The sequence below is a fragment of the Mandrillus leucophaeus genome, unplaced genomic scaffold (assembly GCF_000951045.1).
Source record: "Mandrillus leucophaeus isolate KB7577 unplaced genomic scaffold, Mleu.le_1.0 Scaffold2, whole genome shotgun sequence".
In the NCBI taxonomy this organism is placed as follows: Eukaryota; Metazoa; Chordata; class Mammalia; order Primates; family Cercopithecidae; genus Mandrillus; species Mandrillus leucophaeus.
The window spans coordinates 14,285,175-14,300,241 of record NW_012102031.1 but is presented as its reverse complement, the minus strand read 5'-3'; the positions used below and the strand labels follow the sequence as shown (position 1 = coordinate 14,300,241).

Sequence of the window (15,067 nt, the reverse complement as noted above, 5' to 3'; positions counted from 1 at the left end):
AAAAAAAAAAAAAAAAAAAAAAGGAAAAGAAAAAGAAAAAAAGGCACGAAGGGAGCTTCTCCCCAGCAGTTGCAGGTGCCTCCCTGGAGCACAGAAGGCCTCACAATTCACTGCTGAGAGCAGCTGGCAAAAGCCACAGGCCCAGAGAAGCCAGCTGCTTCCAGGGCTGCTTCTCAGTTCAAATGGTGGGTCAAGAACCAGCAGGCTGAGTATCAACAATGTGAGTAACAGCTGAGGGAAGGGCTTAAATGCAGGGGCCAGCCATCATGGTATTTTGGGGGATTGGGTTAACAGACATAACTGCCTTGGGACAAGCAGGACTTTGGGTCAAATCTCCTTCATGCTGTTTAGTAACACTTAACTCTAGCTGTTGGGATCTTTCTAGTTAGGTCCTCACACAAGTCTTTACAGACAACACACACACACACATATATGTATTTTAATATGCTAAGAGTTAAAAAAAAAAAAAAAAAAGCAGTTCAAGACTAGCCTGGCCAATACGTCAAAACCCCATCTCTACAAAAAATACAAAAATTAGCCGGGTGTGGTGGCACACACCTATAATCCCAGCTACTGGGGGGACTGAGGTGGGAGGATTGATTGACGTCAGGAGGTCAAGGCTACAGTGAGTTGTGACTGTACCACTGCACTCCAGCCTGGGTGACAGAGTGAGACCCTGTCTCAAACAATAACAACAACAACAACAACAACAACAACAACAAACCAATGCAGAGGTCAGGAAGTGGCTAGACAGGGATGCAGAAGCCCAAAAGCTGCACAGTCCCTGGTCCCACCCACTTGTCTTAGAGATGGGGATGCTAATGCCTAGGGAAGGCAGGGCCCTGCTCGGGGCTTTCTCTCCCACAACAACATTCTTAATTTTGTCCCCGCCTCACTTGCTATCTTCAAGCCTCCTCTTCTTAATTGCAGACTCCATTTCGGGAATTGCTGCTTCGTAGAAGGAAGCTAGTCTGTGCAGGCACACACAGGGAAAATGTTGGATTAGTTCATAAATACCACACTTCGTAAGAACATCAAAGCAAACCCCAGGGAGTGGGAAGGTCCATTTCTTCTTTTTCCACACAATTTTCTCCAGGGACCCCTTGGTTCTTCCCTGAGCTCACCCCAGACTGACCCCCTGGGGCTGGTCCCAGGAATAGCTTCATAAGAAGTGACCTATAGCCATGTCCCTCATTCAGACGGGCAACTAAGGCCCAGATAGGCTCATACTAACAGAGGAATCAGAAGACCACTCAGGACCCACTGAAGTTTGAGAAGCAGATCGAAGATTACTTGCTTGTAATTTTCTTGCTCAAACACTGTCAGTTAGCCAGGCACAGTGGCTCAGGCCTGTAATCCCAGCACTTTGTGCGGCTGAGGCAGGAGGATTGCTTGAGCCAGGAGCTCAAGATCAGCCTGGGAAACAGGCTGGTGAAACTCCATCTCTATAAAAAATACAAAAATTAGCCAGGCATGGTGGTGCACACCTGTAGCCCCAGCTACTTGGGAGGCTGAGGCAGTAGGCCGGCAGGTTACGGCTACAGTGAGCCATGATCACACCACTGCATTCCAGCCTGGATGACAGAGAGAGCCCCTGTCTAAAAAAAAAAAAAAAAAAAATTGTTCTGGCTGGGTGCGGTGGCTCACGCCTGTAATCCTAGCACTTTGGGAGACCAAGCTGGGTGGATAACTTGAGGACAGGAGTTTGAGAACAGCCTGGCCAACATGGTGAAACCTGGTCTCTACTAAAAATACAAAAATTAGCCGGGAGTGGTGATACATGCCTGTAATCCCAGCTACTCAGGAGGCTGAGGAGGGAGAATCACTTGAATCTGGGAGGTGGAGGTTGCAGTGAGCCGAAATCATGACACTGCACCCTAGCCTGGAAGACAGAATGAGACTCTGTCTCAAAAAATAAAAAAAAATGTAAATTAAAAATAATTTCTATGAAATTATTTTGAAACAAATATAATTATACTAATAAAAAAAAAAAAAAGAAAAACACCTGCTAGCAGTTCCCTACCTCTTATGACAGCAAACCATAATTATTTTCTCTGGTACATCCATATCTGTCACAGTACAGCCAATCTTGCTTCTCACCTTGGTGATTTCACACCACCCTTTCCCAACTCAAATTCAAACTCTCCATCCCAGTTGCACGGCCCCTCAACATTCTTCCAGAGATCAGCACTCCCACAGCCCTCTGGCTTCCTCTCAGGCTAATGCTGGCCACTGCTCTCCTCTTCTTTCTCCTTATTCTCCTCCTCCTCCTCCACGCAGCATTCCAGGCTCACCTCCTCCCTGTGCACTTCCTGATCACGCTCACTCATGGGAATTCTTCCTTTCCAGAACTAGATGCACTGCATGTGGAATATATTGCCCTGTTGCTCTGGCAAGTGAAACTACAGCTGCCTCTTTTCTGTGGTATAATTCTTCCCCCAAACATCTTAAGCTTCCCAAAGCCGGAACTGCAGCTTAAGTGTCTAGGTTGGTGCTGAATTTGGAGCAAGTCCTCTGTAAACATGTGCCTGTCAATTGGCTGGTTTCTGGCAATGTCTATCCTACTACAATGCTATACACAACAAAGGGTAACTAGGCCAAAAGAGGCGGGTCCCACTAGGCCCACAGCATAGCCCAGAAAATGACAGAGAGGGCAGTTTGGCCTAAACAGGTTTAGCTGTTGCCAGGATATGTTGCTGGTGGGAGAGTAAATTGGAACAACCCCTATGGAGGGCGATTTGGCAAGATCTATGGAAATTAAAAATGCACATTCCATCTGTCTCTGCTAGTCTACTTCTAGGAATTATTCCTCAGATATACTCGCAGAGGTACCAAAGGATATGTGTGCAAAGTTATTCTTGTTTTTTTTTTTTAATGAGACAGAGTCTCACTCTATCGCCTAGGCTGGAGGGCAGTGGTGCAATCCCTGCTCACTGCAACCTCTGCCTCTTGGGTTCAAGCAATTCTCCCACCTCAGCCTCCCGAATAGCTGGAATTACAGGCGTGTGCCACCACATCCAGCTAATTTTTGTATTTTTAGTAGAGGTGGGGTTTCACCATGTTGGCCAGGCTGGTCTTGAACTCCTGACCCCAAGTGGTCTGCCTGCCTTAGCCTCCCAGAGTGCTGGAATTACGGCCATGAGCCACTGTGCCTGGCTTCTGTAGTATTTTTTTGTATAGCAAGCAACTGAAAAAAACCTAAAGGACCATCAATGGGATCTGGTATTCCATACAGTGGAATTCTACCCAGCCATACCAAAGACATCAGAGAAAGAGTGCTTAATGCACGGATACGGCACCACTGTTTAGTAAAAAAGTAAAATGCAAACAGTAAATACTCATAATATGCAAGCCTTAAATTTTCCAAAGGGAGGGAGACATATAATGTGCATGGTTGCTCATATGTGCATAATATACTTGCATATCTCTGGAAAATTTCACCAAAAAAACCTAATGGCGATGGCTGTATGTGAATAATAGAATTGGGAAAGTGGAAAGGGAGACTTCTCAGTGTGTATTTTATACTTTTTGAGTTTTGAACCATGTGAATATATTATTTACTCTTAAAAGGGCAGAAAGAGGTATACTCAGCTATACTTGAGTAGATGGGAGAGGAAGGAGGAAAAAGGTTATTTTGAGAGGGATTATCAACAAAGCCGACTGGGCAACTGTAACCACTTTCAGAGAGTTCTGGAGAACTGAGGTGGCTGCATTGCTCAGGAGGGCGTTCCTGGCCTCCAGCACGGTTGGAACAGGCTGGGTCAGCCCCAGGGTGTTTGTGGGTCAAAGGCAGTGTTGCCTTTAGTCAAAAGTGTTTCCCTTTCTTCCTCCTCACCCTGAGATGGGCATAGCTTCTCTCCTGCCTCTGCTGTCCCTTGCAGTAAAGTCGGCTCTTCCAAAACTTACCCCTTCCCCATCTCCAAAGAGCGTTTCAAAAGCAATCTGTGCCACATTTGGGGAAACACTTTAACAAAATGGGAAAATGCCTACAATAAGCGAAAATATGCAAGGTACAAAATTCTAATAATAATACGATTTCTTATGGTGCTTTTAATTTCCTACTTTTCTGGATTTGCCAAATGTCCTACAAGCACATGCTGCTTTTATCATGAGAAAAGATACCTTTTTAAAAAAGTGGACAGCTACATACCCCTCTCTGCTGGGGAAAATGCTGGGCAGCACGTTATCCTAACATTCTCTGGGAGGCTCAGTAACCCTAATGTCTGATTTTCATAAGCTGAGGTGACCAGGGAGGGGTCACAGCACCAGCTGCCATCTCTGGCACATGTAAGGACTAAATAAATGTTTTGTTAAATGGGTGAGTAAATGACAGAATGGACAGGCAGCTGAATGGACGGAGTTGGGCAGCTCCCAGAAGCTGCTACAAACGGTGGGGAGAGACGTCTTGCTAGAGTGACAGTCAGAGGCCACGGGGAAGAGGCCTGTGCCCACAACTGCAAGGCAACACGCAGGCTGCCAGCCCTTTCACCCTGGCCTGGAATGCCCATGCCCACCCCTTTCTTACTGCACTAGCAACAGATGCGCTAAGAGGGCAAAGTGGGTCTGCCTCCCTCGCTCATATTCTCTTTCCCATCTGCCTCCATCCCACCAGGATCTTTCTAAAGGCTCCTTTGGATAAAAGCCTCCAGGGCCTCCCCACTGCCTACAGCATAAAGGCCCTGCCAGCACATCCCAGGCTCCTCACAATCTGACTTCTACTGACTTACCCAAAGTGGGCTCCTGTTACTGGCTTGTTTTCCTGCTGTCCTGTGTGTCCCCCTACTCTGCCTCATGTCACACTTCACTCCCCAGCTCTCTCTCTGGGCCTCTGCATGCTTCACTTCACCTGCCTAAGATGCCCTTCCTGCTATGGGAACTTTTCTTTGTCTGGAAGATACCTGTTCTTTCAAGACATCCTTCAAGGGTGATCTCCCAGCCCCACGTTGGAGCACTCTGTTGTTTCCTTGTGTGTGTTCCCCTCAGGCTACTCTATTGAACTGAAACTATTCTTGGTTGTGTGTTTTTTTTTTCTTTTTCTTTTTTTTTAGATGGAGTCTTGCTCTGTCGCCCAGGGTGGAGTATAGTGGCGCAATCTCAGCTCACTGCAACCTCTGCTGCGCGGGTTCAACTGATTCTCCTGTCTCAGCCTCCTGAGTAGCTGGGACTACAGGTGCATGCTGCCATGCCCAGCTAATTTTTGTATTTTTAGTAGAGACGGGGTTTCACCATATTGGTCAGGCTGGTCTTGAACTGCTGACCTCAGGTGATCCACCCACCTCGGCCTCCCAAAGTACTGGGATTACGCATGAGCCACCATGCCCAGCTCATTGTGTGTGTGTGTGTGTGTGTGTGTGTGTGTGTGTATTTTTTCCCCTACCCTATCCTGGTCTTGGCCAAAAAATGGGAGTGCTTCTAAAACGCAGGCTCCACAAAAGCAGGAGACTTATCTGTTGTTTTCACTGCTGCATCCCCAGGCTGGAAGACTGGCACATTCTAAGCACCCAGTAAATATTTGTTAAATAAGTAAATATTTGTTAAATTAGTACATAAGCCAGTACCTCTATTTCAACAGCCAGAACTACTGCCATACCTGTAACAAAAGTCATGCTTCTGGAAGGTCTGGCAAGCCAAAGGGAAGATATCCAGAAAGGCCCAAAGTGTGGTGCAGGTATCACAAAGGTAGAGAACAATGTCCTTTAACTCCTGTTGCCAAAAGAATACACTGCATTATTCTCCTCTGCCCGCACATACAGATCTGCAGAGTGTATGAGACAACTTTAACACGGTCAGGGTCCCAAACAGGCAGGATGCTAACATGGGAGGAAGGGAACACTGGAGGTTCCGGGCAAAGCCTGGCTGGCTGGTCCATCTTCAGGAGCATGATCTGGGTGAGTCACCTAACCTCTCTAAGCCTCAGGTCTTTCTATGGTAGTTCCAATGGCCTTACACCCAAGCATCGCTAGGGTTACTTCCAGTTCTGAGATAATATGATTCCCTCTTCTAAGTTAAAGGAAAACCAACTCTTGAATCTGAAGACATCATGCAAAGAAGGAACATCCGAGACAGGACAAGACTATCAAGTCCATAGGTTTTTCACATCTTGAAGAGGGTATACAAAACACTTTCTTCTAAGTTTCCTACACACTTTCCTGGTTCTTATGACAACTCTGAAAAGTAGGCTGGGAAGCTGTTGAGGATCTCTATTTTACTGATAAGGAAACCGAGGTTCCGAGGGGTAAAATGATTTGTTCCCACAGCACCTGCCACGTGCCCTTCTGAAATGTGATCACAATCTCCAGGAGGATAGCTCATAGCTGCCTTGTTCCTGTTCTATCTCCAGGGCTTAGGGCAGCACCTGACACGTCGAGGCTTCCTGAATGTTTGCCTTCTGTCACCCTTGTCAACTCTAAATTCCATGAGCGCAGGGGCCAGTCTGCTTTTGTTTACTGCCTTACCTCCAGACATAGCACAGGGTCTGGCACATGCTGCAGACTCCTCAATATAAGTCCACTGAATGAATGGCTCAATGAATAATGCACAAATGAACATGTCAAACTGAAATAAATGAGGACTCTGAATTCTTATTCCCCGGTTCTTTCCACTACTCTGTAAATGAGGCTCCCAGAGAGAAATCCAAGCCAACTGAAAATGCTCTAAACCTGTGTGATAGGACATAATAGTTGCTCACTGCACTGGGGAAAGGGGCCCTGGCGGGGAAGGGACCCTGGTCTGGGAAGAGACCACTGGGTCCTCTACTGGGGCAATCTTCCCAGCCTCTGGGTAGCCAGGCCCTGGTTGGAGGGACCCAGCAGGAAAGAGACTGGGCTGAAGGGCAATCTTACCAGGAGAGGCATGTCGCTGGGGGTCAATCGGCCCCTCTCCTCGAGCTTCTGGGGTGTGGTACTGGCCCCGTCCCCTTGCAAACCACAGTGCTGGAGGATATTGCTGAAGACCTGTGAAAGACAAGAACGGGCTCTCTCACATCATACTGAACCAGGGCTAGGACCCCTGGCCGGAGCCAGGGTCAGGTGATCTGAAAACTGCCTTGGAGTTTCTAGAGTATTTATCCATGTTTTCACGATATAAGCTGAGACAATTACCTTCTCCAATAGTAAGGTCAGAGTAAAAACTATGTAAGATGGGAATGATGGGAGCATCCTTCTCACAGGAGGGCGGAGAGGATTAAAAAGACAACCTGGGGCCAGGTGTGGTGGCTCACTCCTGTAATCCCCAAACTTTGAGAGGCCAAGGATGGAGGATCGTTTGAGGCCGGAAGTTCAAGACCAGCCTGGGCAACAAAAGTGAGACCCCCCATCTCTACAAAAATTTTTTAAAATTAGCTGGGCAAGATGGTATGTACTTGTAATCCCAGCTACTTGGGAGGCTGAGGTGGGAGGATCAATTGAGGCCAAGAGTTCAAGGCTGCAGTGAGCTATGATTGTGCCACTGCACTCTAGCCTCAGTGACACAGCAAGATCCTGTCTTCCCTCCCAGAATCCTGTAGATATTATCTGACCGTATAGGCCAAGCAAGTATGATAATGAACATTTAAGATATACCTTTCGCAATGTATAACAAATCTTTAGAGCCCCTGTAGATAGCTATTTATGGAAACTACATTGAAATAAGACAAATCAACAGTGAGAGGAAAACAGAGTCCATCGTAGGGACTGAACTGACTGTGCCATTTTTAAGGAGGCTGGCATGTAAGGATTCCAAAACTTACTGTGAATAGTGGATATCTCTTAGTGGTGGGATTATGAGGGAATGGTAATGTTCCTCTTTCATTTTTTATTTTCCAAATTTTCTACAATGAACATTATTTCATGAAATAATTTTATAAAACTTTAAAGCTACTTTTTGAGAAACACTGGTCTCTTAAAGGGATATCCTTAGAGGCATATGGTTGTTGGCAAGCAACACAAAACGCAAGCCAAACTCTGTCTATAGGAGGGCCAGACAGCCAGCCCTTAGGCTTAAGTCTTGTTCAAAACGGAAAAGGGCGAATTTAAAGAGGTGTAGTCAGGGGTAAGACAAAGAGACTGTCTGGGGAGACGGGGGAGTCAGGGAATAAACTTTTCCTCAGCTCTTCCAGGAAAGTCAGGAAACACCACTGAGTTGGGGAGGTGGCCTATACCCCAAGCTTAACCTCCCCTGGGCAGGGCCAAGAGCCGGTACCTGAAGGATGGTAGGCAGGGTTTCATCCAGGTCATTGTAGTAACTTGGCTGCTGTGTAAAGATGTTTCCTAAAAAGAGAAGAGAAAGGTTGGAATTGAGAAAAGGTGGGGGCTTGGTGGAGTGAAGAGGACACATTACATATGGTTGCCAGCATATCTGTGACCTTTCTCCCTTTTCCTAATCCCATCTGCAGCTAGGACCTCGGATGAGTTCTGGCCCCAGGCCTTGCTGGCGCTGAGCTTTGGCCCAGCCTAGAAGCTTCCCCAGGATTGGGGAGGGACCTTGCTCAGTATGATTTAACCTTTTAAGTACCTCTGCCTAGTGAATTACATAAAAGACCTGCCCTGGTCAAACCAGCTCACCCTGATGTCCCCAAGGAGTGATCACACTTGGGCACCCTGCCTCCTATGACAGCTATGGCTCTGGAAGTTGGAGTTAGTCATCCAGGAAAATCAGCAGATAGGATCTCTTTGCTCAAGAAACATGGATGCAATAATCCAGGACTCTCCAATAATGTGAGGAGATTGCAGGGAGATATTTCTCTGGAAATTTCATGCCATCCACTTGTAGATATGCTAACCATACTAATCCTACTCCAAGGTGAGAGGCCTGAGAAGGACCTGGAGACAGATTTACCACACACTTGCAGTTGTTCCTATAAGATGAAGCTTGTCTCCGACTGTTTACTATTCTCCAAGTGCTGCCGCTGTAAGTGCGTAGGTTTGAGCATATGGTAACTGGAACAGAAACCAAGTGTTCTGGCTGCCCAAATGGTGAGAGAGGGAGGGAGAGAGGGAGGGAGGGAGGGAGGGAAGTTCACAGCTAGCTTGGGGACGTGACAATGTGAAATGCCAACCCTTAAGAGGCCAGGGTTCTCGGTCCCCTATAATCCCACCATCTAAGGCTGGCTGATGGTCAGGATGTTCTGAATTCTAGGTGTTCTCTGCCTTTGGGCAGGTCTGTCCTTGGTTTCCTTATTGATGACCCTGCAGCCCTTGCTGGACTCTGGAGGATTTGAAAAATGAATGAGTTCAAAAACCAGATGGGGCTGGGTGAGTAAGCAAGTCACTAGGTGGCTGGACTTTCTGTAAGCACTTCCCTGGATGCCACGCCACTGCATTTCTTGATTCCAGAAAGCTGAGTTTTACCAGCCCAGACTTGCTCAGCACCTCCCATCTCCAGATGGGTGCTGATCCCATAACCTGTGAAGGTGTGCTCAGACCATCCGCACCCACCTCCTACTCCTGACAGGCTATCTCCCCACCAAACTCTGTTCTTCCTATAAAACCCTCAAGGTTAAGTCCAAACTCCTGACGATGGCACAAAAGACCCTGTGAGATCTGGCCTCTGCTGGTATCCCAGGCTACCCTTTCCCCCTTCCCTACACCGCACTCCTCCCTTACACCATTCTCAACCTCAGAAAACCAGCCCTGTCCCTGCCTTCTGTTTGGAGTGCCTTCCTAGAGCTAACTCCACCATAAAGCAGGAGTCACCTACTCCACGCAGTGCCTCCTGAACCAGGCATTAGGAGAGGTTTCCTCTCACAATCCCCAGGGCCATACCATGTTCTCTAAAGCATCCCAACCACCTTGCACTGGGGAGGCACCCTCTCATGATCCTTCCAGTGCTGCAGTCTGAGTAAAGCGAGGTTTTACATTTGATCTATTAGTATAGGTCAAATTTCATACTCTATTCTTGGGGTCTTCTAAGTCCCTTTCCTCACCTTCATCTGATTCTAATGACAGTGACGATCTTAACTTTTGATCTCCTAAAGAAATAATAAAAATGTACAGAACAGCAATGGGATCCTTTGAAATGTCCCTTCTCAGATGAAAGCAGTTCAAAAAACCAGGGTGAATGGAGATACTGCCAAGTAGATCACTGCAGTCCACAATTGGGCCAAGGCCCAAGTCATTCCTGGTTTGCAAAGCAGTGCTGAGAGTCTAACTGAAAGGGCTTGCTTTCAAAATTACACTTGTTGATGCATAATACCAGCCTTGAAGGTTAAAAAAAAAGGTGGGGGAATAGGGATAGGTACTCAGGAGGTCAAGGTGGGAGGATCGCTTGGGAAAAAAAAAAGGCAACGTAAGGAACTGGGCTTCTACTCACAGAACACTCAACCAGTCCCCTTTCTCCCACCTTCTTTCACTTGTCAATCCTCTTACAAGTGATCACTTTGCCTGAGTTTCTACAGTATAGAAATTGGAGGCTGCCCCTTCTTGTACCTTCTGCTCAAAGGTTAAAAAGAGAGCTGTTGTGTACGTGTGTGTGAGAGAGACAGACAGAAACTGCAGGCACCTTCTCTGCATCACTTCCTGTCTACATACACACACACACACACACACACACACATACACAGAGTGAAGGGGCTCCTGAAGCCTGGTCCTGACTTCTTTTGTGCTGACTCCCCTCAAAGAGCCAAAGAAGGGGCTCTTCTTAATAAGCCAGTTTAGGATTCTCAATCTCAAGGTCTGAGAACTCTTAAAAAAACACCTCAGAATCTATGAACGAGGACATTTTTCTGTATAGAAGTTTTCATCTGATTCTCAAAGGAGTCAGTGATCCAGATGATTCGGAGCCCAGGCAGTAAGTGAGTGGGCTTTCTCACTCTCCCATCACCACGCAGTCCCCTCTGGATACCTGCAGCATCTTACACCCAATAGGTCCCATGCTGAACCTCCCCTCTACCCACAGCTCCCTCTCCCACCTCCCAGAGGGCCTTTTTTTCTGCAACCAACACCAGTTCTAGATGACCTCACCAAGCCCTGCTTAAATCAGGTTCCTGGATTTCCTTTTCCTCCCCAGCAGCCCAGCCAGGCTCTCACCTTCAAACCCACACAGATGCGCCCACCTCCTACAAGGCCTCCTGTCTCCACCCTTCCCACCTGCATGCTGCCAGATGAATCTTGTTACCTGCTCCAAGCTCCTGTAGGCTCCACGGTCTCATCACAGCAAGAGCTCATGCTTACCAATGGTTGTGACATGCCAGGCATGGTGCTGAGCATTCTACTCATGCTATTTCAACAACTCAATTTGTTTTTATTTTTATTTTTTTTTTTTTTTGAGGCAGAGTTTTGCTCTTGTTGCCCAGGCTGGAGTGCAATGGCACAATCTCGACTCACCACAACCTCCGCCTCCCAGGTTCAAGCGATTCTTCTGCCTCAGCCTCCTGAGTAGCTGGGATTACAGGCACCTGCCACCATGCCCGGCTAAGTTTTTGTATTTTTAGTAGAGATGGAGTTTCGCCATATTGGCCTGGTTGGTCTCAAACTCCTGACCTCAGGTGATCCGCCTGCCTCGGCCTCCCAAAGTGCTGAGATAACAGGCATGAGCCAGCACACCCAGCCTCAACAACCCAATTTAATCCTCGCACCCATCCTATGGGTAGGTATATTATTAGTCTTCCCATTCTGCAGATGAAAAAACTGCGGCTTAGAGTAGTTAATTGACTTGGTTAAGGGGACATAGCCAGGAATAGAGCTGTGGTGTGAATTAGGCAGTTCAATTTCAGAGCCTGTCTTCTTAGCCACCAAGCAATACCACTCCCCAAGTGCTAAAGCCTGGCATGAAGCCCTTCCCAATCCAGCTCCAAGGCTCCAACTTCCCCTCCCCTGTCTCCTGCTGCTGCCCTCCTGGAATGCTCCACTCTCTAAGCAAACTGGCCTAAGAATTGTTTCTCTAACTAACTGTGCCTTCTGGTGCTCACTCACTCCATCCTCTCAGTATGTGGTAAAATTACTAGGAGTCTTTCTTAGTCAGGGTCTAAGAGACAGGATCTCATTTTGTCACCCAGGCTGGAGGGCCAAATCAGCCTCCAGAGTAACTGAGACTACAAGGGCATGCCACCATGCCTGACTAATTTTTAATTTTTTGTAGAGACAGGGTGTCGCTGTTTCCCAGGCTGGGAAAAAAAAAAAAATTAACTGATAATCAGGAAATAATTAGATATGAATGAGAAACCAGAGATTATTCCAATGAAAACGTTGGATGCAAAATTTCTTTTTTTCTTTTTTTTTTGAGATGGAGTCTCGCACTGTCTCCCAGGCTGGAGTGCAATGGCACCATCTTGGCTCACTGCAACCTCTGTCTCCTGGGTTAACGTGATTCTCCTGCCTCAGCCTCCCGAGTAGCTGGGATTATAGGTGCATACCACCATACCCGGCTACTTTTTTGTATTTTTAGTAGAGACGGGGTTTCACTATGTTGGCCAGATTGGTCACGAACTCCTGACCTCATGATTTGCCTGCCTCGGCTCCCAAAGTGCTGGGATTACAGGCGTGCGCCACCGCGCCTGGCTGCAAAATTTCATATACATTATGATCAAGTATGGTTTAAGAAAAATACAGAGAAAAGACTAGAAGGAAAAAACAACCAAATGGTTGTTTCTTGTAGAAATCTGGTAACTGCTTTCCTGCTTCACTATGCTTTATATCCTTTCAAAATTTCTTAAATTAACATGTATTACCTTTACCATTAAGGAAAAAAAAAGGCTGGGTGCAGTGGCTCATGCCTGTAATCCCAACACTTTGGGAGGCTGAGATGGGAGGATCACCTGAGGTCAGGAGTTCGAGACCAGCCGGACCAACATGGAGAAACCCCATCTCTACTAAAAATACCTGTAATCCCAGCTACTTGGGAGGCTGAAGCAAGAGAATCTCTTGAACCTGCGAGGCGGAGGTTGCAGTGAGCTGAGATTGCGCCATTGCACTCCAGCCTGGGCAACAAGAGCGAAACTCCATCTCAATAAATAAAAAAAAGAAGAAAAAAAAAAAAAGGAAGGAAAGAATAAAGGAAAGCGACCATTACAAGGGGTAACTCAGTTTTGTAACTAGATATTTAGAAGACTATGTCCTACAGGCTCCAGGTGAGGAGAGCTGACAAGGGCATCCAGGGTGAACACCTCTCTGTGCCTGGCCCAACTCCATGAGTTACAATTCAAAGAGGATATCACTGGGACGCACCCTCTGTAACATCCCACAACGCTTGTGTTTCTTTTTTTTTTCTTATTTGTGTGTGTGTGTGTGTGTATAAAGAGGAACCTCTAAAATAACTGCTTGTTTTTTATCAAACCTTCTAGCCCTCTGCCTGCTAATGGGATCCAACTGCTAATGTCTGTTCCTTTTGCAACCCAGAAGAGCCCTCTCTGAACTCTGTCCCTACCTGCTCTCAGCAGCAATGCAAATCATGATGTTTTTGATGCAGTGCCATCATCCCTCAAGCAGGGAGTTGCAGAGCAAGAGCTTGAGAGTCAGGTCTATGTGGACACACGTCCCAACTGGGCCACTTATTAGTCATATCCTCTCAGGCAAGTCCCCTACATTTGAACCTCAGTTTCCTTATCTGTAAGTGGGGATGATGACAGCACTTATCTCACAGGGCTGCTGTGAGGATCCAATTGACATGACATATGTGGAGTACTTGGCAGAATGCCGGGTCCCCGGAACACGCTCCAATAAAGGTTAGCTTAGTTATCACTGCTGTTCTTACATTCATCGCCAAAGGAAACTTCCCCATTCCGATGTTTGACGCATGGCCAATTGCATAATACTAATACACTCCCAAGCCAGAATGCTGGCTTACACTGTAATCTCAGCTGTTCAGGAAGCTAAGGCAGGAGGATCACTTGGGGCCATGAGTTCGAGACCAGTTGGAACGACATAGTGAGACCCCATCTACCGAAAATTCGTTTAATTTGCTAGGCATGGTGGCATGCACCTGTAGTCCCAGGTACCTGGGAGGCTGAGTTGGGGGGATAGCTTGAATCCAGGAATGTGAAGCTACAGTGAGATATGATTGCACCACTGCACTCTTGCCTGAGTGACAGAGCAAGGCTTTGTCTCTCTTTTTTTTTTTGAGATAGAGGCTTGCTCCATCTCAAACACTGCAACTTCTGCCTCCCAGGTTCAAGTGATTCTCCTGGGAAACAAAACAAAACAAAACAAAACAAAACAAAAAAAACTTCCAGATCCTTGAGGAACTGTCTGGTACACAGTTTTGTTTCCACCTCCCTAGGTAGCGTCACTACCTAGTCATTTTGAGACGACACTCATATATCTGTTAAGCAATTTCCCAAGACTCCCTGCCCTTACCGCCCTGAGTCCCAGGGCACTGTCAAAGCGCTGGCCTTTGCAACCTTTAGTTTGGCATGTGGGGGCCATGTCGGTGCATCCTCCCAGTCCCGCATCCTACACACCTATCATCTTCTGGAGCAGTGGTGAGTTGCCTTTTCCAAAGAGCACACAGAGGTCCAGGATCTTTGGAATGTCAAAGAGGAAGTTATTGTAGAGGATTTCTCCAAACGCAGAAGGGGAAATGAAGTGATCCTAAGGAAAAATGCAGAGAAAAAGGATAGAGATTTTCTGAACACTCCTGCATTACAAATAGCAAACTCATGAGAAACAATCTTTGGGTCCATCAAATGGGGACTGGCTAATGATGCCTTATGCACAGACCTGGAGCAATGGCCATTCTCCCCACCTTTTTTTTTTTAATGTTCATCTATCTGTGTCTTTGTGTCTCTAGACTAAACATCCCCATGACTTTTAGAACTGGCTGTATTATCATGTCTTTTATTTTATTTTATTTTTTGAGACAGGGTCTGGCTCTGTCGCCCAGGCTGATGTGCAGTGGTGCAATCTCTGCTCATTGTAAACTCCACCTCTTCAGCTCAAGCCATCCTCCCACTTTAGTCTCTCGAGTAGCCGGGACTACAGGTACGTGCCACAGCGCCTGGCTAATTTTTGTATTTTTTGTAGAGATAGGGTTTCCCTATATTGCTCAAGCTGGTCTTGAACTCCTGATCTCAAGCAATGAGCTTGCCTCGGCCTCCCAAAGTGCTGGGATTACAGGTGTGACCCACAGTGCCCAGCCCCCACTTAAAAATTTTTTT

General features: G+C 46.9%; 1 protein-coding gene across 2 annotated transcripts in view; it reads right to left on the bottom strand.

The window, feature by feature from the left end:
• Positions 1–15,067, bottom strand: part of ASCC2 (activating signal cointegrator 1 complex subunit 2) — a 55,852-nt gene that overhangs the window by 23,376 nt on the left and 17,409 nt on the right. The window contains exons 5-9 of one of the 2 annotated variants that reach the window (XM_011979109.1): positions 14,372–14,501; positions 8,179–8,246; positions 6,843–6,953; positions 5,591–5,703; positions 897–971 (exon numbers count right to left, since the gene is read on the bottom strand). In XM_011979109.1, the coding sequence (XP_011834499.1) occupies positions 897–971; positions 5,591–5,703; positions 6,843–6,953; positions 8,179–8,246; positions 14,372–14,501 (497 nt within the window). The remainder of the gene's footprint in view (positions 1–896; positions 972–5,590; positions 5,704–6,842; positions 6,954–8,178; positions 8,247–14,371; positions 14,502–15,067) is intronic. The other variant, XM_011979110.1, reaches the window with a different exon arrangement.